Raw genomic sequence first — 18,126 nt, forward strand, 5'->3', positions numbered from 1 at the left:
ACAAGTTTGATTATCAACGACCTGGGAAAGTTGAGCCTTCAATTTCTCTACTTCAGCCTTCAAGCTCTTATTCTCCTCTTATTGTTCTTTGAATTTATCGATTGAATCCTTTGGGACTTATTCCCTATTCTTTCTAGCAGTTTTAAAGTAGAGTTGAGGTTTTACACATCCTCCCACGCCTCTAACATGTCCATAGTGTTCTCGATTTCCTAAGACAGTGGTTAACACATCATTCATCCCAGAAGATTTAAACTCTCCTTTGACTTTCTTTTCCAACAAGTCATCCTACAATATGAGATAGTAACATATCAATACAAAAATTCCAATATTATTTAGCAAGACAATATGAAAATTAGATAAAAAAAATATTTACAATTTTTTCGGTGACTTTTGCTATCTCCATATTTGTTATGTTGCCAGATTTGTCCTCGCGAGCTTTACGCCAAAGTATTGATCTATCAACTTCCTCATGCTCAACAATTAATTTTTTCTCCCTCTATAATTCCAAAAATGATTAGTTACATAATATTAAATACTTGCTTGAAAATGACAAATACAATGCTTCGAAGCTTACCAATTCAGCCTCTAACCCGATATAACCCTTGCGAGACAATCTGTGATGGTATTTATAATGCATCGTTCGTTCTTTTTGCTTGTTATGAATAACCTACATAGAAGATATATTCATAAACACTTGTATGGATTATATATATATATATATATATATAGCAAATGCAAATGAACAGACTTTAAAACAGACAATTAAAACAGACTTTAAAATGAACAATCCAAAGTAAGGAACTTACATACAGACTTTAAAACATGTAAGCAAACAATGTATAACACGTGAAAGCAATCTGAAACGTATAAAACTTGTTGCAATCTGAAACGTGAAAGCAATCTGAAAGCAAACAAAGTAGATATCTTGCTGCAATCTGAAACGTGAAAGCAATCTGAAAGCAAACAAAGTATAAAACTTGCTGCAATATGAAATGTGCAGGAACTTGCTGCAATCTGAAACGTGTAGGAACTTGCTGCAATCTGAAACATGTAAGGGACTTGCTGCAATATGAAGTAAGGAACTTACAAACAGAATAAGCAAACAAACGTGCAGGAACTTACAAACGTGCAGGGAACTTACAAACGTGCAAGGAACTTGCCACTGAAATGTAAGGAACTTACATACAGACTTTAAAACATGTAAGCAAACAATGTATAAAACGTGAAAGCAATCTGAAATGTATAAAACTTGCTGCAATCTGAAGCGTGACCAGAATTTAAAACAGAATTTACAAACGTGTAAGCAAACAAACGTAAGGAACTTACAAACAGAATTTAAAACGTGTAAGCAAACAAACGTGCAGGAACTTACAAACGTGCAGGAACTTGCCACTGAAATTTAAGGAACTTGCAAATCCTTACCATTACGTGCAGGAACTTACAAACGTGTAAGCAAACAAACCATTAACTTAACTAAAAAGACTTGTAAGCAAACAATTTATATTCCATAGAATTGTAAATGTAAATGAACAAATAACACTACACAATCAGTAAATGCAGGATTTTGAACTTGCAAATGCAAAAGAACAAACAACACTATACTGTAAAAAAGTTGCTACAATCCTTAACACCATTACGTATGCTTTCCCTAACACCATATGAGTACGTACCTCCCACGATGGACGAAGTCTCTTATCTACAAATGCTTTCCAAACTGCTTTTGGAATCTGATATTGACTCGGTGAAGAACTTAATTTTTCAGAATTGTCTTTATTTGGCCAAACAAATCTGCTAGTGAGTTTGTTTTTGAAATCTCGCCATTTTTGAGATGTTGAATTCATCACAGCAGCCTCGCTTTGTGGTGCTAATTCGAACACATTATGCAACACAAAATATTAGTTGGTACTATTAATAGAGAAGTTGAACACGAATAAGGAAAAACTCAACATACAAGCTAGATGATTATACAACTATTATGATAAGAATGAATTAAAGAAGGCAATGACAACATAGAGTTGGAAAGCTAATTTCATTTGGGATTATATTTATATATTAATCTTACCGAGATCTCTTCCCACACTTTTTGTTTTATATTTTCTGGAACAGTAGGCCAAGACTTTATGTTGATTGCCACCATAGTTCTAGCAACAGAGCCAATGTACGATTGCAATGCCTTTCCATTTGCATTGTATAATGAGCGCCCCATGTCATCATAATCAATCTTCGCTTTTTCCCCCATCTTGCAGCTGCAGTGAGTTTACACATTGATGTAGGACCTCGTTTATTCTTTTGCACATCTACAGAACGTTCTTCTCTATCAGTAACTCCATGTAGCTCCGCATCGACTACTCCATGTAGCTCAACATCGGCTACTCCATGTATCTCCTCAACTGCTACTCCCTTTTTTTTACGACCCATCGAGTATTATCTACATAATAACATAAATGTAACCAATGTTAAAATTTGTACAATAATAGTAACATAAACATGACGTATATAATTACAATAACACATATAAATAAATAACAACACAAGCGTACACATGATATAGAATTGCATAACATAATTACTTAAAGTGCATACAACATTACTTCATGTTCAAAACATAAACATTGGATAAAAATACAAAACATCATTTTTCTTTTTTGTGACCCATACACCCTCAATTTCTGATCTAAAATATCTTTCATGTGCAGGAATACAATGAGTATCAACATCATCAATTGGTCGTGAATCTGGAATACTGCTCCAATCATCATCATCTCCCTCATAACATCTATTTGGAACTGGGAGCACAATTGACCATCCATTTTTTAATGGGTCATCAATATAAAAGACTCGGTTGACTTGACTTGCAAGCACAAATTCATCATTCTTGTGTCCTCGTTTGTTCAAATTAACTAAAGTGAAACCACATTCATCGTTGTTGATTATTCCTTTGTCATTTGCAACCCACGCGCACTTGAAAAGAGGAACGTGAAATTGATGATAGTCTAATTCCCATATTTCTTCAATCACTCCATAGAAAGACACATCAACTAGCAAGGGATTCTTATCTTTAGCACTACATACAAGCATGGTGTTGGCATCTAAAGAATCCCCACTATTTTGGCAAACTCTGTCATCATCCCGCGCCTTTGTTTGGTATAAATTACCATTTATCACATAACTATTATACTTAAGGATTTGCACACGCGGTCCATGGGCCAACCATGTTAATGTCGATGTTGTTCCACCATTGCAACTGTCAATTTCAGCAGCCACCTAACATGTATTCAATTTGAATATGGTGATTAAAAATAGTAGATATAAGTTGTTCAGCGCAAATGATAGTAATAATTTAATGAATCTATTATCCACCTTCGCACGAAACCAATCAATAAACCTCTTATTGTGAGCATCTTGTATCCACCTTTCATCTTTCTCTTTTTTGCGAAACATTGATTTCAAAAATGTTTTATGTTCACTGTAAAAGTATTAATATATAAATTTGTATCAGACATTAGATAATCTCAATTGCATATGCAGAATCATAAATAATACAAAACACTTACATTATATAGGGAGATACTTCTTTCATATTTTCTATCACAGTCAAATGTGCTTGTTGCAGATCAACTTGTTGCACTACAATTGGTGTGTTGCATGCTTGTAAGCCAGAAATATTTGCTTTCGAGTCTCGGATTGATTGAGGGACTCCAATAGGATCAACACCATTAAGATATTCTGAACAAAACTCAATTGCTTCTTCTGCTAAATATCTCTGAACAATGCAACCTTCAGGATGTTTTCGACTGCCCACATAACTCTTAAGCACCTTCATGCATCTTTCAAATGGATACATCCATCTGAAGTAAACTGGTCCACATAATCGGACTTCTTGAACAAGATGGACAGTTAAGTGAAGCATGATATCGAAGAAAGATGGGGGAAAATATTGCTCCAATAAGCAGAGTGTAACAACCAAGTCAGATTGCAGCTTATCTAACTTGGCTACATCTATAACCTTGCAACAAATATCTTTGAAGAAGAAGAATAATCTTATGATAGCATATCTAACATGTTTTGGCAGTACATCACGAATGACTTTTGGTAAGAAATGCTGCATTAATACATGACAATCATGGGATTTCAAGCAAGTCAACTTCAACTGATCCATGCACACAATATTATTCATGTTCGAAGAGAAACCTTCTGGAACTTTTATATCCTTTAATGACTTGCACACTTGCAACTTTTCTTTTTTTGTGAATGAGCACGCAGCAAGAGGAAGATATGTTCTTTTCTCCCCAACTATAGGTGTTAATTCAGGCCTAATCCCCATCTCAACCATGTCCAACCTAGCTGCCACATCCTTGGTTTTTTCCTTTAACATTCATCAAAGTATTAATGAGGGATTCAAAGACATTTTTCTCGATGTGCATAACATCAAGACAATGCCTTACATGCAGGTGTTTCCAGTAAGGAATATTAAAAAAGATTGACTTCTTCTTCCAACATTTTCTAAAATTTGTTACTCCTAAATCTTTTTCTTCTATATTGACTTCCAACTTATTAGCCTTTGCATTCTTTATTTTCCCTTTCACACCTATCTTCTTTCCAAACTCACACCTTATGTCAGAAAGTTTGTCAAACAACTTAATCCCAGATAATGGTCTAGCTGCTTCTCCAAGTTCCTCCATGCCATTAAACTCCTTCATTTGCTTACGATATGGATGAAACCGTGATAGGAATCTTCTATGGCCAGCAAATGACATTTTCTTCCCATTTTCCAAGTGTCTTACATAAGTATCTTCTCCGCATACTGGACATGCATAATAACCATGTGTAGTACATCCACTAAGGTTACCATATTCAGGAAAGTCATTGATGGTCTATAATAAGACTGCTTTAAGAGTGAAGAACTGCCTACGATAAGCATCATAGACTCCATCAACTCCTTCCCACAATCGTTGCAAATATTCAACTAGCACCTCCAGATAGACATCAATATCATTTCCAGGCTGCTTAGGCCCTGAAATGAGCATAGTTAGCATGATGTATTTCCTCTTCATACACATATTTGGAGATAAATTATAGTTGACCAACATGATTGGCCAACAGCTGTACCGACTGCTAAGGTTGCTATGAGGATTAATGTCATCAGCTGCAAGTGCTAGCCGAAGATTTCTTGGCTCACTTTCAAAGTCAGGCCACATATGATCCACCAACTTCCATGATGGTGAATCAACTGGATGACATAACTGACCAACAACTCTTATAGAATCTGCATGTCATGTTAAATTTCTCGAGGTCTCTAAAGATTTAAACATGCGCTTAAATCTTAGAATGGGAGGGAAATACCAAACCACCTTAGTAGGAACACCTTTCTTCTCAACCTTGTTTTTGTTTAGCTTCCACCATGACAAACCACATCTAGGGCAACTTACGCAGTTTTCATATTGCTTCCTATAAAGAATGCAATCATTTGAACAAGCATGAATCTTTTCATGAGTCAACGCTAAACAACTCAAAGTCTTTTTTACATCATACATTAAGGATGATAGATTGTGATCATTTGGTAGCATATCCCCAAAATCTAATAGTAGATCTGAAAATAGAGCATCACTCATTCCATGCCTTGCTTTGGTATTGTACAGTTTCACAAGTGCACTCAATTTTGTGTAACGTTCGCATCCCTTGTACAACGGCTTCTCTGATTCCTCTAAAAATTCCATAAACGCTTCAGGATTTTCTGTATAGTTATCGTACGTTGCTTCACACATATGAGCGGTTTCAAAGTTGTCATAATCATTATTAATTAGCCCCTGGTTGACACTCCATTTTACTTTATCATCTTTAGCAGGCTCGCCATGCCAAATCCAATTCACATAGTTTTGACTAAAACCATGGAAATAAAGATGCTCTGAAATGGACTTAACCGGCCATTTTTTAAGATTGATACATTTGCAACAAGGACAATGAATGTCATTGGGGTCAATATTCAGATTCTGTAAACAATCTCTAATGAACTGTTCCACACCCTCCTCATACTGTTTGGACCTTCTATCCGAGTATATTCAGGATTTATTCATTTCAATCTAGCAAAATCCCTAAACAAATAGGTCAAAATATGAAGATATTAAAGTGAATAAATAAAAGTTAAAAAACATACTACATGCAACTCAAAATGTAAAATCATTGGAACTTCAATTTGTGAAATCTAATACAAGTAAGAAGAGACATACCAAAGAGGTTGGTGTGTGGTATGAAGAAAAATTTATTAAAATTAATATACTAATCTCTAATGGTATTAAGTTGTTTATAATATGTGTTGGTTAACAAAAGAGTGAGTAGGAATCTGTGTGAGTAAGAAAACATTAAATGAATCAACTTGCACACCATTCTTTAACACACCATTCTACAAATCTTGATTTGGTTAAGGGTTTCCAGCTTTAGCCATATCAAGAGTATGAATCAATGTTTGGAACTAACTTTAGAGTTGCTGAAGAAGCATAGAAAACAAGCAAGTCTATGTGCTAAATCTATGTGCTACTAAGTCTATATGCTTAATCTATGATATAGAGTTTCATGAAAAAAAAAAAAGAAGAAAGAAACATACATACATAGAGTACTCTAATAAATAAAAAGTAGATAGTCTTACAATTTGTGGTTTCAACAAGAACATCTAATGAAGATTTTTCTGTGTGTTTTCAAACGCCAACAAAAGCTCTAATTCTATTGTTTAAACTGTACATATTTCATAATTTAGTTGTCCTCTACTAATTGGCTCATAATTTTGGATGGAATAATGCTTAGTTAGTACTTGCATTTTTGCTCATGAAATTGGCTCATGGAATAAATAGTACAGTTGCCTGTCTCATTCCTTTTAACATAATAAGAGATTTATTAGCAAGAGGTTTGTATTTTTTTTGATGTTATTTCCTCTAATACCTAGCTAGCTAAAGAATTGAAACTTTATATGAACATGTAATTTTGTGTGCATAGACAATCAAACTTCATATCATTTTAAGATTATGACTGAAACTATATCCAGGTTATGTATGCATTAACCTCGCATACAGAGTTGGAAGGATATTTATTTTTGTATGTGCACACTCACACTAACATTCACATTAAATTTCATATTATTTTTGGATTTGATATTAGACTTTTTCTTTATCTTAAATAGTTAGGAACCCTATCTACATTTAAATAGAATGCCCTTTGTACCTTATTGGTTGACTTATTCCTAGCTGCTCTATTCCTTCTACCCACTGCTACCCTCTCTACAGCTTCCCTTGCTTCCTGGCTTAGTACCATGGTCCTTGCATTCACTCATATTACAGCTGGTAAACAAACCTCTGCCTTCTATATCTTATACATTTTTTGTTACTCTATTGAGGCAAAGAAGATTGATGTAAGTTAGCAACTTTCTGACCATCTAGTACTTAATCTTTGGATCATTAAACACTTGATTTAATTGAATGTGTGATTCACTTCACAATCTTTTTTTTTTACTTTAAAATTTGTGATTCACTTCAATGCAACAAGGAATTACTTGTATGGTTGGGGAATCAATCAGTCTTACTTTCATGGAGGTAGGGTGCAGATTGAAAAAATCAACAGTACACAAAAACATAAGGTATCAGGTAACAAAGAAATACCTATAAATCTTCAGATTGATTAGACCAAAACCTCCAATCAATGCTTCCTTCTGTTCCTGCAATTGAGGTTTTAAGGTTCTCAGAATTCCATAACGATTGTTGATCAATGACAAGGAGAATGATTTCGTTAATTTGAGGATTCAAAAGATTACCGTAAACCTAAGGAATCACAGAGGAGGCAGTGCTGTGGAGGAATCGTGGTGGAGACGAGTGATGGAGGCCGACGACGTCTGGAGGCGGCGGCGACAAGGATGCGTGAACGTGGGTGAGAGGAACGGCAATGGCAATAGCGAGTTAGGGAGGAAAAAGGGTGAGAAGCAGCGACAGAGATGATGAGCATGGGTGTGAGGAGTGGTGACGACAAGAGCAGGTTAATGAGAAGAAAGGGAGAGGATCTATCGGGGCTTGACCGGGGGTGATCTGAGGAGTGGCGACGGCGAGGGTTAGGGATCGCGTGAGAAGGAAGAATCGGCGAGGGAATAGCTCGGGCAAAAACTAAAGACATGGCTTGGGAAAAAATTAAGTAGTACTAAACTATATAGATTATAATTAAATTACTATATTATATGGTGATATTACTTCATCAATTATCCATATAAAATTTATTTTATAACTTATTACTCCCTCGAATATATAGTATGAAGTAAAAAGTCAGATAAAATTAGAAGTGAGGTTCACGTTTTTAAATCTATGAAGTATAAATTTGTATTTACTGCATCAAATTTATTATTGAAGTTAATTATCATATATTACGTCGCACTTGTTGATTGACGAAGTAAACAGTGGCGAAGTCTATTGTCGATTTTCACATATAACCAAAAAGAACAATCGAATCACAAATTCGAAAAAGAAGAAAACACAAACTCGAAAAATAAATTCAATAAACTAGATCTAATTGCCTCTTGTATTTAGAATTCTTACAAAGAAAATAACTAGTATGATGTGGAAGAAAATTACTAGTTATACCTTCTCTTTGTAAGTTAATGACCTCGAGATCTTCTGCCGTATTCCTCGCCTTGCCTTGAACGTCGTGTGGGAGACGATCCTCCAAGATGAACACCACCCAAAAGCTTCTTTCTCTTCTTCTAAAATCCGGCCACCACCACCAAGGAGAAAAGAGCAAAAGGGAAAAGAGAAGAGAGAGAGGGGCCGGCCACCAAGAGATCAACAAGCAAAAGAATAAGAGTTGTGTCTCATGAAGCCCCCTCACCCCTTCTTTTACATTACTTGTCCAAGGCAAATAAGGAAAAACTTTTTACAAAAAATAAAATCATCCTCTAGTTTTTCCTTTTCCCTTTTTATTTTTCCTTTTCTTTCCTCTTGATTGAATCAATCACCAATTTTGATTTTGTGATGATTTTATTATTTTTAATATGGCCGGCCACTTGCTTGGACACCAAGCAAGGTGACCGGCCACCTCATCAAGGGAAAAAGGAAATATAATTTTTAAAAAGTTTACAAGAAGAAATCCTCTCATAAAATTTACAAGTTCTCTTTCCTAAAGTAGGAGTTAAAAAAGGAAAGTTCTAAAAATTAAAACCATGTTTTAAAATTTAAAACATCTCTTATAAAATTTCTTTTTTTAACATGATGATAGAAAATTTTAATTTTAAAACTTATCTTTCCTTTTTTCTTAAACCATGAGGATGGTTAAAAAAGGAAAGTTTTAAAACTCTCTATTAAAACATGTGGCCAAATTCAAATAAGGAAAATTTTTAAAAATTAAAATCTCTCTTTTAAAACTTATAGTTTTCTACAAAGAGAAGATTTTAAAAATTCAAAAACAACCCTCCTTGTTTGAATATTGTGGTCGGCCCCTTCATGCTTGGTCACCAAGCAAAGGGCCGGCCCCTATAGAAGAGGATGTGGCCGACCCTTGCTTGGTCACCAAGCATTGGACCGGCCCACTTCTTGGACACCAAGAAGAGCTTTACATTTGGATGGGCTTGAGGCTATAATGAGGCTACGACAGTGACCTAGAGGAGAAATTGGTTTTGGCCTTCCGATGAGCTTGAGTATCCCGTGTTTGCCCCGAACACACAACTCAAGTTCATCGATAATAACTCATTCCACTAGAGAGTTATTATCGCACTACCGCACCAATCCCAAATTACATTATGGGCTCCTTCTTATCATGAGTGTGTTAGTCTCCCTGTGTTTAAGATTACGAATGTCCACTAATTAAGTAAGTTACTGACAACTCACTTAATTAATATCTAGCTCCAAGAGTAGTACCACTCAACTTCATTGTCATGTCGGACTAAGTCCACCTGCAGGGTTTAACATGACAATCCTTATGAGCTCCTCTTGGGGACATTTTCAACCTAGATAACTAGGACACAGATTTCTTCTATAATCAACAACACACACTATAAATAATATCATTTCCCAACTTATCGGGCATATTGATTTATCGAGCTAAACCTCACCCTTTGATAAGTCAAAGAAATAAGTATTAAATATATGTGGTTGTTATTATATTAGGATTAAGAGCACACACTTCCATAATAACTAAGGTCTAGTTCTTTTACTAAGTCAGTACAAAAAGAACTTATCTAAATGATCTTACTCAATACACTTAAAGTGTATCAGTGTAATTTATTAATTAAGATAAACTAATACTTAATTGCACTACGACTATTCTGATGGTCTGTTCCTTTCCATCTTAGTCGTGAGCAACTGTTTATAATTTATAGAGAACCGACAACATGGTCTTCTGAGTGTGACACCACACTCCATGTTATCTACTATATAAATTAATTGAACGATTACATTTAACAAATAAATGCAGATATTGACCAATGTGATTCTTTTATTTCAAAAATAAATGTTTACAAAAGCTAGACTTTTAGTATACACTCCAATAATATCTTCTTTTACAAGGAGTGGTGAATTCTCTGTGGCATATTCAAACACCTTCGAGCACTTACCCTTAACTAGTATCCACTTTTAACTCTCAATATACTATATGTCGTCGGCCAGTACGAAGCAGCTGCTTGGTTAAATCAAAGAGTATAACACGTTCTAGTCTCTCAGAATCGATGATGTCTAAACTGATCAATTTATCAACTAGGGATTATTTCAATACATTCATAATTACACATATAAATATACTCACTAGCTGTGATACAATCACAAGTTTTCTCATGCTAAGAATTGTATTGCAGATATTCATTAAATGAATTTAAGATCAAATCATATACATAGAGTTTATACACTCAAATAGTGAAACCCTAAGGTTAGGTTTATACCAGTCGACTGTACTGGGACCAGTCGATTGGTGGTGAGCACAGAGAGCTTCTGTGCCCGAACGGCTAGGCACCAGTCGACTGGTGCAAGGACCAGTCGACTGGTAAAGAGTCGTTGGAGTGTCGTTGGGCTGACACCAGTCGACTGGTTCTTACTGGTGCAAGGACCAGTCGATTAGTAATGATAAAATCAGCCTTGCTAATTTCTCAAGCTCTATATAATAGAGCTTGGGATGGTCGGCCAAAGTTGACGAAATTAGACTTGGTTAAAGTATAATTAGTAGTCATCTAGTGCTCTAGCAATCCAAGTGTTCTTGATCGAGTTGTGGCGAGGTTTCTACACCGACAAGGAGGATTGTGCTAGCCGGAGTTTCCGGGGACTAATCCATCGACAGATTAAGGGATCGCCCACCTTATGGATAATCGTGGAGTAGGAGCAAGTTATCTCCGAACCACGTAAACGAACGTGTTAGCGGTTTGTGTTTCCTTTCTTAGTTTTAGTCTTTCTACTTGTTTGTTTGTATTTTCGCTTGCGCACTAACATTGTAGAAAGAAACGAGTATTTGGGGGCGTCGTCTATCCAACCCCCCTTCAAGCCGACCACCGATCCTCCTACACAGCCAACTCTTGATCGGCTCTTGGACGATCTCTCCACGGCTCCCGGCCCCCCAAGGTTTAGATCAGATGTTATACCCGACTGATCATCCCGAGCTGCCCTATTCATACCTGGTCGGGACAAAATGCGCTACATGACAACAAGGTCAGGGAATCGTAACCGCCTGTCAGAGAATAATTGCTGAGTGTCAGGGAATATTCCAACGGTCTGCGATCATCTACGAATGGAACCTTCCTTCAATCTACAAGAGGATGCCACGTGTCCTCCATCACTCGACAGGACCTAACATCCGACATTCTCTAACATCGGTCAACCTCCAGAGGTACGTATTGTTATATAAAAAGGGAGGTTCTCTCTCTTGCGCAAGTACACTCTCTCGCACATTCGCACTTGTCTTCTACTTTCTTTCTCCTTCATACACTGTTCTTCTGGGGAAAATGTACCTGACTTGAGCGTCGGAGGGTCTACTCCGGAGACTTTTTCCTTGATTTCTGGCCTCTAACGCCCATGTGCTTGTCTGAGTATGCGCAGAGCTCAGGTATCGTCGGCTCAGTTATCGTCATCCGTTAGCATTACGTGGGAGTCTATTTTTGGGAGCACATATGAGAAAGGTCTCAGTCGTCCCTCCGTCAACACTACTAATAGTTTATGTGATCTTCATCCTACTCAAATTTCGAACAGATTCAAATATATATATGAAAAAAAAAATCTTTTTGATATTTTACACTCTTTGATTTCTATCTTCTATATAGTTTGGGTGGGTTAGTTTGGGTGGGGGAGGGGGTTGGTTGATTCTAAGATAAGGATAAGGATGGCTAGTGCGGCCTGTCCACACTATTTGGCTTACACTATTTGGCTTCTACTTCTCCATCCATATCATGGAACATTTCTCTGCCGTCCTCGTGAACAGATTTAATTATTGATCATCTCAGAAGCTCCCGTGCCTATAAATAATAATTAAGATCGATCGAAAATTACATCGTCTATCTTTGGAACGAATTGTTAAGATTCATCCATGGAATCGACAGATCAGATGCGGTTCTTTGCTGTTCCCGTCGTCTTGCTCGTCCTCTCTTTCTTATTCCTCAGCTCCCGATGCCGGCGGCGAACTCAGCATCTCCCGCCGAGCCCAATCAGCCTGCCCATAATCGGCCACCTCCACCTCCTCGCGCCGATCCCCCACCAATCCCTTCACAAGCTCTCCCAGCGCCAGCGCCTAGGCGACATCTTCAGCTTCCGCCTCGGATCCGTCCCCTGTGTGGCGGTCTCCTCCGCCTCCACTGCCAGAGAGATCCTGAGGACGCAGGAGTTGGCCTTCTCCAACCGCCCCATGTCCAAAGCCGTGAGCTACCTCACCTACGGCTCCTCAGATTTCTCCTTCGCGCCCTACGGATCGTACTGGAAGTTCATGAAAAAGCTCTGCGTGTCGGAGCTCCTCGGAGGTCGGACTCTTGACCTGCTCCTCCCCATCCGACGGGAAGAGGTGGTCGCTTTCGTTCGAACCTTGTACGACAAGTCCAAGGAAGGAAGAACCACCGTCGACATGGGCGGCGAGCTGGTAAGGCTCACCAACAACGTGATCTCCCGTATGACGATGAGCCGTCGGTGCTCTGGGTCGGAGGGAGAGTCGGAGGAAGTCAGGAAGATAGTGGCGGAGGTGGCCGAGCTGACCGGCAAGTTCAATTTGGCAGATTATATTGGAATCTTGAAGAATTGGGACTTGCAGGGTTTAGATAAGAGGATGGAGGACGTCCACCGGAGGTTCGATAGCATGATGGAGAGGATCTTGAAGGAGAAGGAGGCGTCAAGGACAAAACGAGGAGGCGGAATCAAGGATTTGCTGGATATATTAATTGATATTTCAGAGGATGCCAGCGCAGAAGTGAGATTGAGTAGAGAAAACATCAAAGCCTTCGCGTTGGATATCTTCGTCGCCGGCACCGACACCTCGGCCATCACCATGGAGTGGGCGCTGGCGGAGCTCATCAACCACCCGAACATCCTGCGCAAGGCACGAGACGAGATCGAAGCAGTGGTCAGCAAGGAAAGGCTGGTGGCGGAGTCCGACTTGGCCAATCTCCCTTACCTGCAGGCCATTATCAAGGAGACTCTGAGGCTGCACCCCACTGGCCCGATGATCGCACGACAATCGGACAGGGACGCCAAGATCAAAGGCTACGACGTTCCGGCGAACACGACGGTCTTTGTCAACGTGTGGGCCATCGGGAGGGACCCGACGCAATGGTCGGAGCCACTGGAGTTCCGGCCGGAGAGGTTCATCACGGAGGATGGCGGGCATACTGTGGATGTCCGGGGGCAGCACTTTGAGCTAATACCGTTCGGGAGTGGACGGAGAGCTTGTCCAGGGATGTCCCTGGCGCTGCAACTGGTACAGTCTACGCTTGGAGCGATGATACAGTGCTTCGATTGGGAGGCGGAGGGTGGAGGGACGGTGGACATGGCTGAAGGTCTGGGCCTAACGCTTCCCAGGGCAAAACCACTGGTCTGCACGCTGGTACCGCGGTGGAAGCCACTGCCGTTGGACTAGGAATCTGCCATGTTAGAAAGGGCATCTATGAGAAATTGTTATACAGGGATTGGTGCTAAATTCTTGTGCGTGACATCTGTAGTTCTGATTTGTAATATTGTGAGCATGCTTCTTCTGTCCCTAGTGGCAGCCCTCGCCGGTATGCATTTGACAGCGAAAAACCGTACAATCCTTGTGCAATGTTAGAAAGGGCCGCTGTGAGCTCGACCAGAAATTGTTATTCGGTGATTTGAGCTAAATTCCTTGGCGAAAAGGTGGAATCGTCATTCTAACTGTCCACAGGATAAATAACTGATGGTTGAAGGAATTTTTGGCACAATAAATTAGAATTTTATCTCCGAGTGTAATTGATAATCTTCGATCCCACGATTTTATTGACAAATTGTAAGTACCTAACCAGCTGATCGGGTATTTGTGCTAAATTTCTGCGCCAGACAAGAGTAGTACTGATTTGTAATACCGTGGTAGAAAAACAATTATTTCGCTTACGCTACCGCCCACACCGACCGGCATTTAATGCTCAAGAATAAGGCTGTAGAAATCTATTCTTGGCCAAATAAGTCTGCTACCCGAGTACACCGTGGGAACCTATCATTTTTTTTTTTTAACTACAACGCTTAAGAAAAAATTTTAATAATATGTTAAAGGATGGACATATAAATTTATAATCCATAATTTTATTATTTTCTTTTTATTTTATTATTTTATATGTCTATCTTTGAATATTTCTTTAAAATTTTTTCTTGAGCATATCATTTTTCTTTTCTGAGAGGAAGGCACCATGGGAACCTGTCATAGTAGTAGAGTCGCTAGATGAGTAAATTTGGGATAGGGTGGATTGACTCGGTGCAGATTAGGCAACGTGGGTTAGGTAGGTTAATTCGTGGGTCTATTAAAATTTTCCAAAAATTAGTGGGCTCATTAAATTTTTTTAAAAAAATTAATATCTTCAACATTTTATTTCAAAAAGATTTAATCAATAAAATATATCCCGAAACATATATTTTAAATATAAATAAAGTACACATATTTGATAAAAAAAAATACTATTTTTATTTTAAAATTATAATAAAAAAGATAATAAATTAACATAAAACTTAGGTAGCGTTTAGTTCTTTCCTAGGAATCAGAATGAGAATAAAAATTATAGTATTATGGAATAATAATGGATATGAATATGAATATCACTATTAAAAATAATGTTTGGTTAGTTGAATATTTTCTATCGGAATGAATCTAAATTTTTTTTTTTACCCTTAGAGGAAAATAATAGAAAAAATTATATGGAAGAGAAAGTTGAATATGAGAGAAAAATATGATGACAGAGAAAGTATGATAGGAAAAATAAATGGAGGAAAAGTGTGATAAGAGAAAATAAGGAGAGAGAGTGATGGAAGAGATTAAGAAGAGAGAAAGTATGATGAGAGAGAATGATGAGAGAAAAAGTGTGATGAAAGAGAAAGTGAAGAGAGAGAAAGTGTGATAAAAGAAAATGAGAGAGAGAGTGATGGGAAAGAATGAAGAAAGGGAAAGTGTAATGAGAGAAAAGAGAAGAGAGTGTGTGATGAAAGAGATTGAGGAGAAAGAAAGTATGATGAGAGAGAATGATTAAAGAGAAAGTATGATGAGAAAAAAATAAAGAAAAAGCGTGTGATGGGATAGAAAGCATGGTGAAAGAGGATGAGGAGAGAGATAATGTGATGGGATAGAAAGCATAGTGAGAGAGGATAATGAGAGAGATAGTATGATGGAAGAAAATGAAGAGAGAGAAAATATGATGAGAGAAAATGAGAAGAGAGAGCGTGTGTTGGGAGAGAATGCATGATGAGAGAGAAATAATAGAGAAAGTGTGATAGAGAGAACGAGTAAGAAAAAAGTATAATGAGAAAAAGTGTGATGAGAGAATAAGGAGAGAAAAAAAATACGAAAGAAAATTTGAATAAATATATTAAGGATATTTTTGTCCAAAACTTAATTTTTATTCTTATTTCTATCAAAATTCAAGGGAGGTGGTGAGTTTCATCAATATTCAAATTTTTAGGTTTTATTCCAAAATTTTAATTTCATTCACATCAACAAAACATAAGATTTGAGAATGAATTCATTCTCTCATTCCCAAACCCCTAAACTAAACACCACCTTAACTTACATGTGTTTCTCAATTCGCGGGTCAACCCAAGTCTGTCGCAGGCTGACTTATCCGGGTCGTAGGTCTAGGTGGGTTGTCCCATGGCGGACTTGGATTGATAAAATTTCAATCTAATTCATTTAAATTGTTTAATAGAACGGTGACAGCTCTGAGCATGCTTCTCCTATCCCTAGTGATCCTGTCCGAAAGTCAGGGAGACGGATGCTGGGGGCATGACGCTCTTGCTGACCTCCGGTAGACTTCGCTCCCTCCTACAACACAAGCAGCGTCAGTGTCGAGCCAGGGAAGGGGTCCTTGGTGATGGCCCTCCGACGCTCAAGTCAGTATCCAACGAAGCAAAGAGAACTGTAGCGCAACAGTAGAAATCATGAAAAAAACATACCTCCACCGATGTTTGGACCCCCCCCCCTTATATAGGGCTCTTGTAGTCTGTGTGCACGCTTCTTAAAGTAGGCACGCTATTCCAAGCTTTCCCTGAAGGGACGTGTCAGTAAAGTGTCCCTGACATAGTACCTTAACGGGCCGAGCATATATCTGAAGTGACAGTGGAAGTTTCCGCCATACGATCCTTTGTCTGACCATGCCGCCTATCAGTGGCGTTAGCTCCCAAAAGGATGTTTGAGGGATATCCTGCTGTGTCTGTTGTTTGGCCGAGCGGAATGACCGCTTGGCCAAGATTCTGATATCCTTGCGTCTGCTGCCACACCGAGCGGGATAGCCGCTCGGCTGAAAGTCTCCTGTCCAAGTATTGTCCATTGCTAGGCCGAGCGGGATGACCGCTCGATCGGAAGCCCACTGTCCACATGCTCTATTGCTTGGCCGAGCAGGATAGCCGCTCGGAGGGCAGTTCACTGTCCGCGTGATCGACTGATGTCGAGTCTGCTGCTAGGCCGAGCGAAGGAGCCGCTCGGCTCGGCTTCTGCGCATCCCTTGAGCATCGGTTTGATTACTCCGTATCAGAGATGGTGGGTCGGTGCTTAACCCATGGTCGGAATATGTCTCGCCCGACCGTCCATCCATTGACCGTCTTGACTTTGACCTCCATCGTAACAGCGGGGTGGGGCCCCCCATCAACACCGCATCACAAGTCTCCCCTTCAAGCCTAGTCAAAGGAGGTTGTAGTGAGACTGACTGGACCATTGTGTGAGCAGATTCCCTCCTGATCGGCCTTCGTCACTGTATGGGCTCCAATCAGGATAAGTCTGATCCTCGCCAATCGGCCTTTTGAAGCTTGTCGCTCGATCATGCGCACGCTCCCTCGATCCAATTGGATGGACAAAGGTTTGCACTTGTAAAACTTTTTCCTCGGACGAGCACAGGTTATGCTGATGTCACCCTAATTTCTTGGCAATTGTACAAATTTTCTTTCATTAAGACTTAACAAGTTCTCATGCCTACATTAACTGCCAACCCACAGCGATAGACATTTAATGCTCAAAAGAATAAGTCTGTAAAAATCAATTCTTGACCAAATAACTATGCTATCCGAGTACACCGTGAGAACCTGTCATACTATGAATAGTCATTAGATGGGTTAATTTGTGACGGTATGACTCGCTACAGGTCAGCCATTAGTAGTGTAGGACATACTAATCTATCATATTTGCGGATTGAAAAATCATAACTCAATCTAATCTAATCTAATCTAAGATGGATTGTGAGTTAAATAGGTAAATTTACGGATTCATTAAAAACTTTTAAAAATTAGCGAGCCCAACAAATCTTTTAAAATATTTTATAAAAAAATTAATATCTTCGGCAGGTTACTATATAAATATTTCATCAATCAAATATTTCAAAAATAAATATTTTAAATAAAAATAAACATAAATGAGTACCCATATTTAATAAAGAATACTATTTTTATTTTAAAATTATAATAAAAAATAATAAATTAACATAAAAACTTAACGTATATA

At 38.5% G+C, this 18,126-nt stretch overlaps 1 protein-coding gene across 1 annotated transcript; it reads left to right on the top strand.

The window, feature by feature from the left end:
- The first annotated feature begins 12,421 nt into the window (after positions 1-12,421).
- On the top strand, positions 12,422-14,177 carry LOC121981497 (cytochrome P450 93A3-like). The gene has a single exon (XM_042534060.1). It carries the CDS (start codon positions 12,526-12,528, stop codon positions 14,056-14,058), a length of 1,533 nt encoding a protein of 510 aa, XP_042389994.1. The 5' UTR covers positions 12,422-12,525; the 3' UTR covers positions 14,059-14,177.
- The last annotated feature ends 3,949 nt before the right edge of the window (positions 14,178-18,126 follow it).

The sequence above is a fragment of the Zingiber officinale genome, chromosome 1B (assembly GCF_018446385.1).
Source record: "Zingiber officinale cultivar Zhangliang chromosome 1B, Zo_v1.1, whole genome shotgun sequence".
Classification (NCBI taxonomy): Eukaryota; Viridiplantae; Streptophyta; class Magnoliopsida; order Zingiberales; family Zingiberaceae; genus Zingiber; species Zingiber officinale.